This window comes from Colletotrichum tamarilloi, assembly GCF_030869305.1.
Source record: "Colletotrichum tamarilloi strain Tom-12 chromosome Unknown Scaffold_2.1, whole genome shotgun sequence".
NCBI lineage: Eukaryota > Fungi > Ascomycota > Sordariomycetes > Glomerellales > Glomerellaceae > Colletotrichum > Colletotrichum tamarilloi.
Genome location: NW_026849385.1, coordinates 552,295 through 570,088, shown reverse-complemented (window position 1 = coordinate 570,088; position 17,794 = coordinate 552,295). Strand labels below are relative to the sequence as shown.

Sequence of the window (17,794 nt, the reverse complement as noted above, 5' to 3'; positions counted from 1 at the left end):
GGAGCTTGTTGCGGGACGGTCCCGTCCTCAATGATAACGAAGTCAAAGAGGGATTGAGTGGGTGCCAGATGGTGGCGTGGACCGTGTGGTAATGGCAGGATGGGCTTTGGAGGTTACTGTTACACAAAACCCACCCTTGGCGGGTTGTAGGATTTGCGTTGCGTTGCGTTGCGTTGCGTTGCGATGTGAGGACGGGAAGAGGTGAGGGGAGGAAATGTCGGGAAAGGTTTTTTTTTTCTGCCCAGTGGCTGACGGCAAGCATTGAGGTTCAGGGCAACTACTGTGTAAGGTCCGTGGCAGGCGTGGATATCTAGTGAAGGAAGCTGTCACGCTGCGTAGCATTTGCTTAGCTCACTTTCCTTGCCTTACGTAAAGCCTGCCCATCAGTTCGCAGGTAATCAATACATTACTACCTCCTCCGTACCTGCTGAGTAAACGCGGATACCTTCTTCCCATACCTTAAGGCAGTATCCAATACTCCAGGCAACGAACAAGTTGCATCGATGAAGGCGCCATCTTTCGTCTACAGGCCCCCATGGAGGGAGAAAGAAACACATACACTACTGTGCAGTACATCGTAAGGGACTCATGGAGCCATCGACGGTGAGGTGGGGTCCGTATCTGGAATTCTGCTCGACTGTCTTCTCTCGAATCCCTCGATCCTCTTCCCATCTCGCTCAGTGTCTCCCCCACCTTCACCACTCACTCATATGCCCAGTCCTTTTGCGACTTGCGCTAGTCAGCCTGCGGTCGCCTTCTTCGGGAGTAGGTATGCCTCATGGGTCCGTGGGACCAATGGCCAGGACACGTCAAGCGGAACTCTCGCGCAGCTGCGCGATGCGATACCTTGCGCTCAGTTGCTGTCAACCCTCTACCCTCAACCCGCGCAATCGCTACCTTACCATACGTCTGCGCCTGTAGGTGTGTGAATACCTTCCGATGGCTACTATAGACTAGGCCTACCTAGGTATTGATACGTATCCTAGGCTGTACTTCCTTCTGTCTGTCTCTCCTGAGTCTTGGATTTCCGAATGTCTCTCTTCCTTTCTCTCTCTCTCTCTCTCTCTCTCTCTCTCTCTCTCTCTCTCTCTCTCTCTCTCTCTCTCTCTCTCTCTCTATCTCTCTCTCTCTCTCTATCTTCATCACACGCAACCAGGCTCCGTCCGTTCCACCCTCCGTCTCCGTCTTGCCCCATCCCTCCTCCACCCGTCAACTTACCAATGCTCCTCCTACCTACGTGGAGTGGTACCACAGTAGACTCCTGTCCGCTCCTCTCCACCGCAACGGGCCCCTAGACACCATCCTACACTACCTTCATAGTATCCGTCACTTTCAACCATGGACCGACCACCTCAAGGCAAACCAGCTACGTGCTACGGCAGCTTTACATTCTGACATTCTGACATCCTCCAATCCGAGACATGACCTGGCCAAGCGCTGTCTAGAATCTCCCATTCCAACTTCACTCCCCTGTTGTTTCTCTCCTGCGCGAGTGCGCGGTCCCTGCTACCTTCTTCGCCCATCATCTCTCCCCTGCTCCGTCATTTTTGCTTTTGTCAATCTCCGTACCTTCATCACTTCCAAGGAAAATGGGGATATGACCACCTGGCGCATGGCCTCTATGCCGCCCTGAGACCTTTGCTCGGTATTCATCTCGCCATCTGGCCAGTCAGGGATGTCTTCGATTACCTGGTAAAGGTGTTGCGGAGAAGCCAAGTATCTCGAGTCTCGACCGACTCCTCATTCCTCATTCCTCAACGGAACACCCGGCACACACCTTCTTCCCACGTCTTACCTATTGAACCCCTTTGACGCTATCCAAGCAAGCCAAGCAGCTTCTCGACCCGGACCGTCATCCATGAGATCGAGAGGGTCCGACACTTGCAGGACGTCGTACAGATGCAAATCTTGCTCGACATAATTCAACCCCCTAGCTCAGACTTGCTGAAATGGATCAACTACCTGGCCTGTGGAGGACCGACTTAGCACGTCCAAGTGCCAATATCACAGAAACACAGCTGACCGGCCATCCCCAACAAGGATCATCAGTGACGTCCGCAGTGCTCTCTTGACAGACACAACCTCCTTGTGGCGGCGGCTGAGGCAGTCAAAATAAGGGTTGGGACAGACAGTGTGTCTCGCAACTGTTGACCCATCTGTCGAGGATTGCGTTGTCAACTTGGGTCGACTCGCAGACACTGACACTGCAATTCGCTGACGAGCTTCGGTGATGGTTCTTTGAAGTCAATCCCCATTCGTCAGAGACAAGGCAACTTCGAGTAAGGCAACCCAGTGGTATCTGCCTGGAGGCAACGGATGCCATGGCGAAATCAACCCATCAGAGGCAAGCTCAGAAGCTACCCGTCCCGTTGGCCGTGGGTTCGTCTTCCGAACCAGGCGCAGCCGCAGCCCTGGCGGCTCCCCTCGTCCTCTCTCTTTCAACACCACCCTCCATCTGCCACCCTTGACCGGACAGTGGTTCGCGAACCGGCCCCCAAAGCGGAGCTGGACCAGCCAGACCAGAACTGTATAATTTTATACAGAAAAATACATACATCTGCTGCAGCCACTAGAGACTAGTCCCTGATGGTGTGCCAGCCCGTAACCACACGTATTCCCTGCCACAGTCCTGGCTCCAGGGGTGTGCATATGCGCTCTGCAGCGCCTGATGATGATGGCCCTCCACCGCAAATCCTTGCCTCTTCCTCCTCGTCTCTCAATCTGCCCTCTCGCACTCCTCGCTGGCCCACATGAGGCTCTGCAAAAAATACGTACCTGTTCTCACGGGGTTTCTTGCTCTCCCCAGTGCTCTCCCAGAGCTTTTGGAGCTGGGTGCGCCTAGGCGACTGCCCTGCCGCATCCCCTGTGCTACCGATATGTCAACCCACCTCATTGACTTATATACATCGAGCTCCGCCACGCTGGTCGCTCTCCGATGACATTATCGTGTCTCTTGCTGTTCAGACCAAGCACGGAAGCATCAACTCTCTAGATTCCTACACTTGTTGCATTGTTCACTCACTTATAACTGCCTCGTCCTTTCGTCTTAGTCCGCGGCACATCCGTCAACTTTCCAACATCAACAACCCTTTGGTCTAGCCTTGGATATATTACCTAGTACGATCGGATCAACACTACAACGTCTTTCCATTGGGATACTCCCTTACCATTTTCCCTTTCAAGAAGGTCTATATTCGGGATTCTGTCCTGGCCCGTCGGAGTTAACTACCACTGGAACCTCGGATCTTCCATTTTGAGCAAGCACGCAACATGGCCTATTACTATGACAATGTCCATGGAGGACATTTTACCCAAGACCAGGTACCTTACTACGAAGAACAGAGTTACAGCCAGATGCCCATGGCTTACTTTGGAAGCTCAACAACCTCGAGCTCCCCGACACCAGTCGACCCTAGCCTTGGATCCTTCTCCCATTCGCAATGCCAAACTCCATGGCCGACACATCAAACCCACCAGATTCAACAATACATGGATGGACCACGAACAGCCTTCTTCGTCCATGAAAATGCCCCAGTTTTGCTCGGTGTAAGCCAATCTACCAAGGAGTCAAACCCTCTACCTCCAGCTTCACAGAGGAGACACGGTTCCCCGTGTTCTCAGCAGACGCTGTCCAGCAGTGATTCCCATAGCCCACCCACGGAGAGTGACGTCCTACCCGCAACTCCTCCGGACCACTCAGCCACTTCTCCTTTCTTGCAGCATAAGCAGGTCTTTGGAAACTGGGAACCCCAACTACAGTCCCAGACGCTCTTTGGAATGAATATGCAAGGGAATATTTGTGTTAATCCTTACGAAGTGAACGACATGTTCGAGAAGGAGGTAGTCCCAACGAGCTTTGATACTGCAACCTTCAGCTTCTGCTGCTCAGAGTCTGATGAGGCCAGTATCGCCCAGCACTCAACTTTATCGTCACGGCAAATCACCCCAGAGCCCGTCATCAAGCAGGAGGCAACCATGGCCGACCTACCATTCCATCCAAACTACCCTGATCCTGAATCGAACGGTACAAATATCTTTGAACCAGAGATCAAGGCCGAGCCTCTTGCCGTTGACGACGACAAAGACCTGGACTACAAGCCAAAGCCTTCGAGAAAACGTTCCCGTAATACCACGGCCAGATCTCAGGCTCGCCCCTCCGGTTCGCCTCATGAACGAAAGCGGTCCAAGGTTAACAACGACATCGGTAGTCTATCTTCAACGAGACTAAACGCAACACTTTCGTCGATGAGGAACCCCAAAATCCATTGCAAAGAGTGCAACACCCCCTTTTCCGACGAGAGCACCCACCAGAAGCACATGAAGCAACATCATACCCGCCCCTTTGTGTGCGTCTTCAACTACGCTGGCTGCCCATCCACGTTTGCCAGCAAGAACGAATGGAAGCGTCACGTAAGCTCTCAACACTTGGCTCTCCAGTACTGGCTCTGCGAGCAAGACGGCTGCTCCAAAACTACCAACCCTCCCACCAACCGACGTTCCTCCTCCTCCTCCTCCTGCTCCGTCACACCAACGCCACCCGCTCTACCAAACGGCGCCATCTTCAACCGCAAAGATCTCTACACACAACACGTTCGCCGCATGCATGTGCCGCCACATGTACGGAAGGCCCAGAAGCAGAAGAAGCCCACCCCTGAGTGGGACGAGAATCTCAAGGCTCTCCAGACGGACGCGGAGAAGATTCGCTGCGATCTTCCGAGATATATGCGCTGTCCCGCTGCCGACTGCGGACACGACTTCAACGGACCCCAGGCTTGGGATGAACGCATGGAGCACGTTGCGCGACACCTCGAGCGCGCCGCCGAGGGAAAGGAGCCTATGGTCCATTTTGGCGGAGAGCACGACCTTACACTCACACAATGGGCTTCCAGCGCTGATGTCTACGTTGTCCGGCGGACACGAAACATGACAGCCGAATGGGAACTCATTAACCCGCTCAAGGGAGAGGTTGGTCCCTCTGCTGGCAACGGCAAGGGGAGCAGCAGCACCGTCACAAACTCAACTGTTCACAAGGAAATTGTTGTTGCAGTCTGCTCCGATGAAGATGCTGAGGGTGAGGACGAAGAGTGATTTACACTCCGTCACCCAGTCTTCATGGTTGTTGTTGATCATCTATACGTTACTTGCTACTTTAGAGTTGTTCAAAGTGGCATCTCGGTAGTTCAAGGCTTGTTCATGTTTTCATTGAAGTTTTTCCTTTTTTTTTTCCTTTTTTTTTTTTTTTTTAGATACCTTTTCTTTTACATTCTAGTTGCTTGGCCTTCCACGGCCGGAGTTTTCTGCTTCTACGATCAGGAAGTTCGCGAAGGAGTAATGCGACTTGATGAAAAAGACTTTCATTTTTTTCTTTTTTGCGGATATACAGTTGGCCGGCATACTTGAGCGGGAACGAGAACAGGATATAATCCATAGTCATGACTTGGCACTTTTTGATAGTTTCTGCATTGATACCAATTTGCTGTACCCTCATTCCAATTCAAATGCTCTCTCCCCTCATAGTGCAGGAACTAGTCACCTACCTACTTACCTTATGCCACCATCGGCGAAAAGAGAGATGCCAGTCTCACAGGATCACCGAGCTCCGAATAAACCGCCATAACCCCGAATCCCACTGGAGAACTGAAGCTGGCAAGCACAGGAGAGACGACAACCTTCTTCCCCCCGTGATCTATGCAACAGGATACCATCCTAGTCCAGTCCCCAATGCCGCGCTGCAACTCTCCGTCGCAGAGTCCTCCCACGATGCGGCCAAGCAACCAACTCAGGCGCGCTTCTATACCGACCGAGCCGCCAGCCTCCAGTACCTCCCCGTCTACGCGCCTGTGGCTGCTTCAACCATGAGTTTCGGCTGGCGTGTGTTGGAGCAAACCCCTAGCCTGACCAGCGGCTGTTCGAGGGGAACGGCAGCGGCAGCGGCAGCGGCAGCAACCAGCCGTGAGGCTCTATCGTCTTTGCTCGCCCACTCGACATACACGACGACACGACGACACGACGACACGACGACACGATGACCACTTACACCACTATACACAGTTTCACACGTCCCACACTAGAATCCCACAAACCACACCTACCTACAACTACACCAACAGCGTGCGACCGGTCCGTTCACTGGGAGGGAGAACCGGAGCTGGGTGGGCATCCAGCGAAACCCCGAGTCATGCGGCTCAAGTTGGTTTCCCAGCCCCGCCCAGTCCAGCCCAGCTTTCCGCCCTGGGCGCTAATCGACACGTCCGACGTAAGGGATGGGGACGGAGGGTGGAGAGGAAACGGGTGGACGGGAACGACTCTAAGCCTCTGAGGATGGGTAGGTAGAATGCTGACTTGTTCTTCTGTTGGCTGTAGGACTGTACGGAGGTACCTTACGCTCGCCCTCTCCTGCATGAGGAAACTGTTCCGGATCCTTCTCTCGTTCCTATGAATGAACTTGAACCTATGAGGTAGAACGAAGCAGTAGGTAGGCAGGTACCTTAGGGAGGTGTACGTAAAGATAGAGGTAGGAAGGCAAGTAGCCGTACCCGCCGCGCGTGTTGGGCTGCCCATTGCCCATCGTCCATCGCCCATCGATCTAAGTTCTGACATGCATTCCTTCGCTTCCATTCCTTTCATCCCATAATCCGTAGGGCTCGCCAAGGGCGAAAGAGCATCCGTAGGAATAGGAAGACCGGGGGGAAGAGAGAAGAGTAGGGAGAAGGAGGGGGGTGTGAGATGTGTAAGACGTTGAGGCAAGACAGAGTACATGCGGTTGCCTTCCCCGCGGCCCCCAATGTGTCGAGACACGGAGTTACAATCTAAAAACCCGGATTTATTCCCTTTTCTTCTTCTCTCTGCCGTTTATGCATTTCTTCCCCACCAGACACCCATAGGGTGGTTGCGCGCTGGTGTTGGCTGTTGGCCGCAGCGACGCGGCCAAGATGGAACGCTAGGTACTAGGTAGTAGAGGAAAGGAGAAGACGAGACACGGAGGTCAAAAAAAAGGACAAGACACGGATCGAGAGACAGAGACCGAGAGGGCTAAGACGGGACGGGGAGGGAGGGAAGCGTGGGAAGCTCCCACGCTCTCCTCAAGGCGGAACCGAAAAGCCGTCAGCACTAGTACGCGTTGGACACACCGGCCGGCCGGTCTATGCAAAGCTGAACTCCATCGAACACATCAGCACCCGGAGAATGGAACAGAGTGATTACCTACCTTACCTTACCATGCGTGCCATGCTATCCCACCCGCGCCGCGTGCCGCATGCGAAGACGGAGACGGGGGGGGGGGGGGAGGCTGCTTAGCCACGCAACGCAGCTCTTTCGCGTACCGCCAACGGTTCTCCGGCTTTGGGGGGCTGGGCTGGTCTGCCAGCAACGGACAGCCATCTACGGTGTGAGTCTTGAGTCCTTGCACACACCTACCCCCCTCCCGCGCGCGAGTGCGCGAAGCGAAACGAGCATCTCGCATCCTGCGACTTCTACTCTTTTCTTTTTCTTCACTTTTGGTGACTGCGCCGCGGCGGCTGCTACGGTGGGTACGTTAGCCGACCGATGCAAGCACGGCGCTCCAAAATGGATGGCTCTGCGCCTGCAGCGTTTATCTAGATGAGCTCTTTTTATCCCCTTCCATGCGTGGGCAGTGCCGCGGATGTGTTTCTTCTTGAGGGTAGCTTTGCGCTCGATGGATGGTACGTTGCAAATCGGGGTGTGTGTGTGTGTGTGTGTGTGTGATCATGGCAAGCATGGCATGGCGGCATGGCCCCCAAGAATAAGGTACAACCAACAGGGCTGGGGATCTATGACGACGATGGTGAGAGCTTTGGCGGCGCGAGGCGGCCATCTTACTGCTTTGGACCTTGGAGAGTTGGATGGAATGGAAAGGTCTACTGCCTGGTAGGTAGGTAGGTTGCCTTTTCGCGGCTGAGGCTCTCTGCGCCGGCATTTACGCTCTCTCTGCTGCGCTACTGTACGCCGCCTCGTGTTCCAGCATAGGATGCAGCCCTCCAGGTCTTACTTTCTCCCCTTGGCTTCTACTGATGACGATGTTCTTCAATGACTATGTTCAATGTAAGGGGCTTTTCGGTCTCAGATTCTATCTTGAATGATGGTCTGACAGCCTTACGCAAGTGTGGTTCGTATTCCTCCATAGCTGAGTGCTAGCCTGGACGTCCAACACGCCACAGCCCTACCGAGATCGTGGTTGATGAAAGGTAGGGTCGCGGACCTAGAAGCTGAAGACGGACCATGGCTCTGGAACACTCTGCTTCTTTGAAGGAAGGGGGCAAAACTGCACTTCCAAGCTGTCACGCGTCGTTGGGAACAGCAGGGGGTGGAATCCAGCCGGAATCCTTCTCGGAGGAAGAACGCCACGGTAAGCAGCTACGTAAGCCGGTTCTCTCGGTCCAGCGGGTGATTTTAGATGCTTACTTGGTACGTTCCGAATCGTCACGGCGCGGTGTCGGCATTGCCATTTTCCTAGTCCGGGATCCGGACCGCGCTGGGTTGCGGGACCGGATTTGGTGTGGATCAAGAGGCCCGGCGGAACAGGGTGGTCGCTGTCGCGGAGGGGCCGAGGTCACCCCGACCGGAGAGCCGACGGACAGGCATACTTCAGGTGCGACTACCTACCTTGTATTCACCTACCTTGTATTTAAGTTATCTTATGGAAGGCACCGAAGCAGATGATACCTGCCCACCGACCTTACTTGTTTCTCTCCCTACCTAAGGCAGGTAGTTATTGTGAGGAAAAGGCGCCCAGCTGTCAAACGATCAAGCGAACGAACCGGATATCTCTATCAAAAACTGCCTTGAAGCTCCCCAAAGAGCGAATGTTGAGATAATGACCACATGCTGCTGGTAGGTGAGGAACAAAGCGATAGAAATGGCCTGTGCCTGATGTTTCGGCGGTTTCGGTGTACAGGGGCCCGCAAATCTCAAAAGTGAATGCAAGAAACGAGCAATACGAGGGATCTATATCTGCTGGTTACGGGTGGCCTGTAAGGCATTCCATCGTTTGTCGATGGGATTAGCTCGTGATTGGGCATCGCCGTCTCCAATATATAGCTATTGAGGGGCCAAGGTGGGATCATGCTGAGTCGTGTTCAGAGGGGAGATGTTGTGACACCATTGGTGTTCTCCCGGTTGGGCTGCCATGAGTCCGGAGATCAACAAAAGGATGCCCTGGGCTATTGTTGTAAAGTTTGCGAAACATGTTTTGATGAGTATGTTTCCCCGGCGATGATCGAGAGCCAAGGATCGCTGCCCGGGTCGAAACAGGTTGGCTGTTGGCTGACTGTACACTTCCGTTCAGTCCCAATTCCAACTTGGTTCTCCGAGGAACACCTAGAATCAGGGTCTCTTCCTACCAGCGAACCCCCAAAAACGGGAGGTCCCCTGCTAAGAATCCGGCGACGAAACCCCACCAGCAGCACTGCCGACCTCTAGGTGCCTGGCTCCGTCCGCTAAGATACACCGCAGACGTGCGTCTGACATCCCTGATAGGACGAACAGGACGGGTAGCTCTTGGAAGCCTGCGCCCGCTCCCCGCTTCCCTCTGCAAGCTGAGCCATCCTCCATCGCACAAAGCCCGCGCCGTTGGCAACAAGCGCCTGTGTGATACGAGAGAACGAGATGGCAACCTGCCTTACCTTGGATAGTTTAGAAAGGGGGAAATTCTCTTTGCCAATTATCCATCTCCCATATCATCTGTTGGGCCAGCATATGCCTTACCTTCCATTGCCCTTCTTGCTCCCTCTTTCACCCATTCATCGCCGTTCGATCCGCATCCGGAGCTTGTTTACACTGCCCGCTTACAACCCACCAAAAAAGAGGCACCCTGAGCTGAGCTGAGCTGAGTAGAGGACCGCTTCGCTACGTCATATCATTAAGGCCAATCCTCGAACATCACATCAGCAAATACAGTCAGCATACAAACCCGACTTCATCTCGACCCAATTCCCCACACTCTTTTCTCTCCTTCCTCTTAATCATCTGGCATACGATATTCCATACCCTGAAGCAGCGCCAGACAGCAATCATGGAGTCTTTTGGAGCTCTCAAGCGGCGGACGACCGAGATACTCCAGTCTCTCCCGCAGAACCTACCCAATATGCCCAATGTCAAGAGGCCGTCTCTGTCCAGCGGCACCGGCTCTAAGCCCATGAAGGGCACATGGGAACGAATCGACGTCCCGCCTCTCGCCCGCTCCTCCCACACTGTCAACGTCGTCAACGGCTCCGCCTACGTCTTTGGCGGCGAGGTCAACCCCCGCGAACCCGTCGACAACGACGTCCACGTTATCAGGCTTCCCTATAACAGCGCCGGTGCCGACTACTACAAGATCACTTCCGCCCCAGCAAAGCAGTATACCCCGCCCGCCGACCCCGAGCCCACCACGACGCAGACGGAGGAGAAGATTGACGACGAGAAGCCTGAGGCGTCCGGCGACGACGTCGAGGAGAAGGCTGCTCTGAAGCAACAGCTCCTCGACGAGGTGTCTCTCGCCTCACCAGGCGTCGCCGGAGAAGAAGGAGAAGAATACTCGTCCCTCAGAGCTGGCGAGCAGACCACAAGTGCGCCTACGGCGGCAGACAAAGGCAAAGGCCCCGCCCTACCCGAACCCCCCCTCCTCGGCGACGTCCCGGGCCCCCGCGTCGGCCATGCCACCGCCGTCATTGGCAGCCGCGTCTTCCTCTACGGCGGCCGTGGCGGCCCAGACATGACACCCCTCGAGGAGGCCGGCCGCGTCTGGGTCTTTGACACCCGCACAAACTCCTGGTCCTTCCTCGACCCCGTACCGCCCGCCCCCGGCGTCACCAACCTCCCCATGCCCTCCCCGCGCAGCTACCACTCCGCCGCCGCCACCGACCGCCCGCGCGACTTCGCCCCCAAGCACGCCCGCGCAAAGCAGACCTGGCGCGCCTGGGCCCAGGGCGACAGCGCCGACGTCGGCATCCCCCAGGCGCCCATCATAGGCCACGCCGCGGCCAACGCCACGGACGAGGAGGACGACGGCTACGGTACCTTCTTCGTTCACGCAGGCTGCCTCGCCAACGGGGAACGCACAAACGACCTCTGGGCCTTTGACGTGCGGAGCCGGGTGTGGAGCCAGCTACCCTCGGCGCCCGGCCCCGCGCGCGGCGGCGCCGCCATCACCGTGAGCAAGAGCCGGCTGTTCCGCTTCGGCGGGTACGACGGCAAGGGCGAAATCGGCGGCCAGCTCGACTTTATCCACCTCGAGATGGACACCTTTGACGACGGCGTCTCCAAGGGCGAGATCGCCGTCCACGGCCGCGGCGGCTGGCAGAGCATCGCCCAGGGCGCGGGCGCAACCCCCGGTACCGGTGCCGGTGAGCAGGAGATCCACCTCGTCCCGGGCCAAACATGGCCCGGCCACCGCAGCGTAGCGGGTCTCGAGGCCGTCACCGTCGGCGCAGGCCGGGAGTACCTCCTCCTCATCATGGGCGAGCGCGAGCCCAGCGCGGACGGCCATGCCGGCGCCGGCGCAATGTGGGACGACGTGTGGGCGTTCCAGGTCCCGCCGCTCGGCATGACGGCCGCCAGCGTGCGCGACGCCATGTTGCAGGCCATTGGCCGTCCCACGGGCGAGGGTAAGTGGACGAGGCTGTCGATGGAGCCGTACGACGACGATAACGACGACGGCCAGCCCGCGCCGCGCGGGTGGTTTGCGGCGGCGGCGATGGGAGACGTGGAGGAGGCTGGCGTCGTTGTCTGGGGAGGATTGAGCTCCGAAAACAAGAGACTGCGGGATGGCTGGATCCTGAGGATCCCCGAGTGAGATGGCCAAGTTCCAAATTGCATAAAAACTGCATACAGTAGATGGATGTTTTTTTTTTTGGTTTTTTTTTCCCAAGGTTCATATATCAAACAGAGCAGATTTCGAGCAGCAACTCAATAGCAAATGGTGAATGAAGAAAAATTCATCACGTTTTAACAGGTTAAAAGAAAAATTGGGAAATTAGGCAGATATCCGCGGTCTCCGGGGGGGCAAAGGAACAGAAGACAAATGAATCTCTAAACCGATCCCATGCATTCCGAATACAGCACATTTGTGTTTTATATACAAGCCGGACTCCCACCGGCTCTATTCCATTTCGCTTTGGGCCCCATTTCGTGGGCTTATCCCGAACGTACGCGCGTGCGTCAAGGTTGTTCTCCTTGCATATCCCCGTTCGTCCGCTGCTCGCTCTCTCTCTCTCTCTCTCTATCTCTCTCTCTGTGTCATCACACTACTTTTCTTACAAATCGCTCCGCGTCACCTCAGGGCCCCATGGCTCGGAGGTGAGGTTGGTCAGACCCTTTGAGTTTTCGCAGGTTTGGCGACCGCTCTTAATGGGGCCGGGCTTGGGGACCTGGGCGGCGGCGGAACCACCGGTGGCGGCGGCGGTGGCCTTGAGGGCGTCGAGGAGCTGGACGGTCGTCTCGGGGGTGAGGTCCTCGTAGTAGTCATCGTTGATCTGGACCATAGGGGCGTTGACACAGGCGCCGAGGCACTCGACCTCGAGGAGGGTGAAGAGGCCGTCCTTTGTGGTCTCGCCCTGCTTGATGCCGAGGTGGTCGATGATGGCCTTGACGATTACGTCGGAGCCGACGCCGCCAAGTTGGCAGGGGGTCTGTTTCTCAAAGTGTCAGCGACAATGCATGTTTCTGCTTGAAATGTGTGATATCGGTCCAAAGATTCCCGTAGCCACTGGGTATACCAAAGACGTCGCCTTCCAGCCATAGCCTGACAGCGGGGCCTTCGGAGAATGCCAATTGTATGATCGAGCGGAGATATCGCAAATGAATGGCGGACTCACAGTTGTGCAGGCCTGGATGAAGTACTTTCCGACGGGAGTGCGGTTGTACATGGTGTAGAAGGATGCGACTTCGTAGACGCGCTGGGGGGGCATCTCGAGCATGCGGGCGACCTCGTTCATGACGCTGATGCTGGTGAAGCCGTGCTGGCGCTGGCCGAGGTCGAGGGTGGGCATGACGGCAGCCTTCTTGTATTGCGGTGGGTAGCGCTTCAGGATCTCGTCGATGACGGCCTCATTCTCCTTGGTGAACTTGAAGGGGACATCGGCGTTGTTTTTCGGGGAGTCGCGGTGCTGATCGAACAGAAGAGCGTTAGCAATTGACTCGGAATACACGATCTAGTTGTAGTAATTTCTGGATATCGGAGAGCCCTCGAGACATTGCTACAAGGACAATTGACGTCGGAAAGCGAGGCGGCTTACCACTTGGAGGGTGTCGCTGGGGCGGACGGCTGTGAGGGAGAAGGCGCGGAACTGAGGCCTCGCCGCCCGACACGTTGCCGAGCGGAGGGCTGATCTGAAGAGGAGAGGAGAGAGTCTGGAGGCCATGGCGAGGGACGGTGGGTGGCTGCTCAATTGGCGATGGCGGCGAGAGGGCGAGGGGGACAGGCGACGCTGGGCTTTGAGATATTGCGGATATGTGCTGTTCGTTTAGATTCGGGAGGTTCAAAAGTCGTGAGCTCTGCTTGGATAATGGATCGCTGTGATTGGTCGAGCCGGCTACTACGTGCTTAGGTAATGCTCTGGGTCTGTGGAGGCATAGGAGGCAAAAGGTCGACGAGTAAGCGTCATTGAGACTTGCATAACTTACACAATTCGATCATGACATGGACTATGCATGGGCCCACCTTTTCCTTGGCTGGGCAATTTGGCGACTGCTTGTTCAATCCTTGGGATGCAACTTCTCAGCGTCTTTATCTCTACATAAGCTGAACCAGGAATCCGTCAATTGTATACGAGTTTCCGCACCAAGCAACAATGCGACGGGCACCAACTTCAGAGGCCTTTGTAGCAAATGGTGCAGCCTTTGATTGAGGTATGGCTCTCGATTAGCGTTTCTCTGGCCAGGTTGGAAGCAATTAACTCCCTACCCGATACTTCGTAGTTCCCAATACGGGGGAGTAATGTGTTGACGGCCTGCGGATAACTCTTCTACTCTTCTCCCAGTATCAAGCAGACTGAAATCTATAAAAATATGACCGATCGCCTTGGCAAGCTTACCCAGTCATGACGTGGCTTCCAAGGCCACCGGCATAGTCAGCTATCTCAGCTCTTGCAGGTACTTATTCGCTGCGGTCTGGCCTGGGCAATTGACCAAAGACCCCAGCATAACAGCGATTAGGCAAGCTAAGTGAAGCCAACAGAGGCTGGCGTACTACTAAGGAAACAATAAGCACCTAAAACATACCCCATCTCTTGCAGACGCTGCCAATGTCACACAGCCGAACCTCTACCTCGGAGAGAGGCGGCTCCAAAGCAAGACGTTGGCCGTCTCTGGATTAGTCTGCTTATAAAGATGGAGAAGCTGTCAAAATCACCCAGAATGTCTGTTGGAACGGCGGCGATTGGCCAATGCAAGGTTGACTCCAGCCTCAAAACTCGTGCAACCATAATCTTGGGGTACTCGTAGTCGCAGATCCAATGATTCGATTGAGAATATCCCCATTTGACGAGACGTCCAGTTTAAGCTCGCCAAGAGATACACACAAGAGAGGGCACAGCGGTATCCGCTTCTGTCCGCTTACAAGGTCAATGAATGACATCAAGTGGAACACCTGGAAGATCTCGCGCACGTTCTTCGCCATTCCGGCAGTGGATTGCCCAATTGTGGCCCTATCTACCTCAGCGTCCGAGACAACTCACTGCAGAACTGAGAGCTCTGGACTCTAACAGAGACAAGAAAGCACAACTCGCTGTATCTCGGTGTTTTGGACAAGCGAGTCTCCGGGCCTGGACTGTCTGGGATCGGTTGGTACCCTCCCCGTCCAGAGTCTTTGGCCGCGATTCGTCCTAGACCTTTATCAGACAAGAGTGAGTGGGTGTGGCACCCAATCGCGAAGTTGAACGAAATGGAAACCCTTTCAGGAAATAAGACGTGTCGTCGTCCGTCCGGTCTTTACGCCGTGCTTTGCTCCTCCTCAACCCCCAATTTTTCCGGTAGCTCGTACTACTGCGTACGGATTACCCGCCATGCCTCGGTTCTTCTCCCATCTTCCCCAGCTTTGCCCAGACGCATAGCTCAGAACCCCCGCATCGACAGGGGTCTGATGCGGAGATCTAGCGTCACGAAGCCTGGAGGTGCTTCCCCCCCAGGTTTAGATGCATCACTTGTAATCCAAGGTCTCGCCGGAAAGGACCCGGCCATTGGCCGATAGGAGCGCGGGGGGTCAATTATCTGGGGTTTCGTCTGGAGCTCCTTCGCCTGGAAGGGGATCCGTAGGCATGCAGTGATAATGAGACTAGAGAGAAATCCACTTTGGAATTGCCGTCTTCCCCGTCTCCTCGTGGTCTTGGTGGTATTTATTTCAACTGGGCGTCTGCCGGCTGCTACCTGACTTGTTCCCTCTTTCCTTGTAGACAAGAAGAAGACGAAGACAGATTCTCTCTGTGATAAGACAAACTGTAAGTTGCGGGTCCTGTCCTTTCTCTCACAGAGACACCCCTCACGATCACTGACTCAATCAAGTTCAGTAATATCATATTCTTTTCTTCCCAAACTGACGAGCCGCGGCCAAAACAAGGACTGGGATCACCAGAGAAGCTCAGAACCTTGTTGCAGCAAATCCCTTCAAACAACGGCGTCCGTTCGCCTTCCGTCCCGCATCCGGGGAGAGCTTCATATCACGCTTGAATCTCCAAAAAAACAAAAACGACAGACCTACCTCACAAACGCCACGCTTCGTTTAGAATTATATCCTTATCTTCTTCTAGGGTAGTAATTTCCCCTTGAAAACCCGCCCAGCGACAAGCCATCGTTTGAACCAAACCACACATCTCTACTCCAACATGCCAATCGAATCACGGTGGTCGGAGCCCATTCCGAACTGCTCGCTGCAGACATGGATCTTCGGCTCCTCCAACGCTTCCCTCTCCGATCGCAAAGCATTCTATGACGCCGACAGACCAGAAACCCACTTCCTGACCTTCTCCGACTACCGCCTCGTGGCGAAGCAAATCGCCCTCGGCCTACAAGCGGCGGGCCTCAAGCCCGGCGACCGCGTCCTTCTCTTCTCGGGCAACAACCTCTTCTTCCCCGTCGTATTCCTCGGCGTCCTCATGGCCTGCGGCATCTTCACGGGCGCCAACCCGACCTTTGTGCCCCGCGAACTGGCCTACCAGCTCAAGGACAGCGGCGCAACCTTCATGGTCGCCGCCGAGGGCAGCCTTGACACAGCCCTCGAGGCGGCCAAGGAGGTCTCCATGCCCGCCAGCAATGTCTTCGTCTTCGACACCACAGTGCCCGGATCCAGCGCGCCCGAGAAGCCCGCGCGGGGCGGCGCCCGCCACTGGACGGAGCTCATCGCCCCGCGGGCGCGGGCCGAGACGTTCGAGTGGGTCGAGCCGGCCGACGCCCGCACGACAACGTGCTGCCTGAACTACAGCTCCGGCACGACGGGCGTGCCTAAGGGCGTCGAGATCTCCCACTACAGCTACGTCGCCAACGGCACCGGCGTCGTAAAAGTCGCGGCGCTCGAGCCGGACCACGAGGCCACTGTCGCCCGCTCCGTCGGCCTCTGCTTCCTGCCCCTCTATCACGCCTACGCGCAGACGTACTTTGTCGCCAACTTTGCCAAGCAGGGGATCCCCGTCTACATCATGACCGGCTTCGACTTTGTCAAGATGCTCACCTACATCCAAAAGTACCGCGTCACGCAGCTCGTCAGCGTGCCCCCGATCCTTGTCGCCCTCACAAAACACCCCATCACATCCAAGTTCGACCTCAGCAGCCTCGAGACCGTCGGCTCCGGCGCCGCGCCCCTTGCTGCCGACGTGGCCCGCCAAACAGAGCGCATCCTCAAGAAGCAGGACCTCATCGTCCGCCAGGGCTGGGGCATGACCGAGGTCACCTGCACGGCCATGACGTGGGATCCGAACCGCCTGATCCGCAGCGCCTCCGTCGGCGAACTCATGCCCAATTGCCAGGGGAAGCTCGTCAACCCTGAGACCGGTAAGGAGGTCACCGAGGCAAAGGTCCCCGGCGAGCTCCTGATCACGGGCCCGACTGTCATGCGGGGGTACTGGCGTAACCCCAAGGCCACCAACGAGACCATCGTCACCGATGCTCAAGGCAACCGCTGGCTGCGGACCGGCGATATTGCCTACATCGAGGAATATAGCACGGGCGGTCTCTTCCACATCGTCGACCGCATGAAAGAGCTCATCAAAGTCAAGGGCAACCAGGTGGCCCCAGCTGAGCTGGAAGCATTGCTTCTTGAGCGTCCAGACGTGGCCGATGTTGCCGTCATCGGGGTTACCATTGACGGAGAAGAGTTGCCGAGGGCATATATCGTCCGGTCAGCTGATACTAATGCTTCTGAGGAGGAGATTGCAGAGTGGTTGGCTGGTCGGGTCGCTAAGCATAAGCGACTCAAAGGCGGTGTGTCGTTTACCGACGTGATTCCCAAGAATCCCGTAAGTCTTGTTCTACTATTGCTTGTGTGAGAATCAGCCTAACAGTGTAAACCAGTCTGGTAAGATCTTGAGAAAGATTCTTAGAGAAAAGGCCAAGAAAGAAGTTGGCGACTCGATTGCAAAGCTATAGAAAGAGGATTATTGACAAGAGGTACTGTTCCTATTATGGAGGGGCACTCACAGGTGAAGAGGATTTACATAGCTTCAAAGTGACATGACTACTAAGGAAGACACAAAGTCACCAACCTCCAAGTGGCTCCCCATTGGGAACTTCCGATAATGTTACATAAATTCGTCTATAACGTTCCACTGACTAGAGCTATCTTTCGCCCACCTTCCGAATATGTGGCTCA

At 55.6% G+C, this 17,794-nt stretch overlaps 5 protein-coding genes across 5 annotated transcripts; 4 read left to right on the top strand and 1 right to left on the bottom strand.

The window, feature by feature from the left end:
* Window positions 1–3,270: 3,270 nt before the first annotated feature.
* CTAM01_00831 (uncharacterized protein) lies at window positions 3,271–5,088 on the top strand (the record flags this gene model as incomplete). The annotated part of the gene is made up of 1 exon (XM_060516878.1): window positions 3,271–5,088. One exon carries the CDS (start codon window positions 3,271–3,273, stop codon window positions 5,086–5,088), a length of 1,818 nt encoding a protein of 605 aa, XP_060388340.1.
* A 410-nt stretch (window positions 5,089–5,498) lies between these two features.
* CTAM01_00830 (uncharacterized protein) lies at window positions 5,499–6,029 on the top strand (the record flags this gene model as incomplete). The annotated part of the gene is made up of 1 exon (XM_060516877.1): window positions 5,499–6,029. The coding sequence occupies one exon, from the start codon at window positions 5,499–5,501 to the stop codon at window positions 6,027–6,029; it is 531 nt and encodes a 176-aa protein (XP_060388339.1).
* A 4,001-nt stretch (window positions 6,030–10,030) lies between these two features.
* On the top strand, window positions 10,031–11,791 carry CTAM01_00829 (kelch domain-containing protein; the record flags this gene model as incomplete). Its single annotated transcript, XM_060516876.1, has 1 exon — window positions 10,031–11,791. One exon carries the CDS (start codon window positions 10,031–10,033, stop codon window positions 11,789–11,791), a length of 1,761 nt encoding a protein of 586 aa, XP_060388338.1.
* Window positions 11,792–12,251: 460 nt separating this feature from the next.
* On the bottom strand, window positions 12,252–13,358 carry CTAM01_00828 (NADH-ubiquinone oxidoreductase 24 kDa subunit; the record flags this gene model as incomplete). The annotated part of the gene is made up of 3 exons (XM_060516875.1): window positions 12,252–12,626; window positions 12,813–13,103; window positions 13,233–13,358. 3 exons carry the CDS (start codon window positions 13,356–13,358, stop codon window positions 12,252–12,254), a joined length of 792 nt encoding a protein of 263 aa, XP_060388337.1.
* A 2,457-nt stretch (window positions 13,359–15,815) lies between these two features.
* On the top strand, window positions 15,816–17,571 carry CTAM01_00827 (AMP-binding enzyme; the record flags this gene model as incomplete). Its single annotated transcript, XM_060516874.1, has 2 exons — window positions 15,816–17,441; window positions 17,497–17,571. 2 exons carry the CDS (start codon window positions 15,816–15,818, stop codon window positions 17,569–17,571), a joined length of 1,701 nt encoding a protein of 566 aa, XP_060388336.1.
* Window positions 17,572–17,794: the final 223 nt, after the last annotated feature.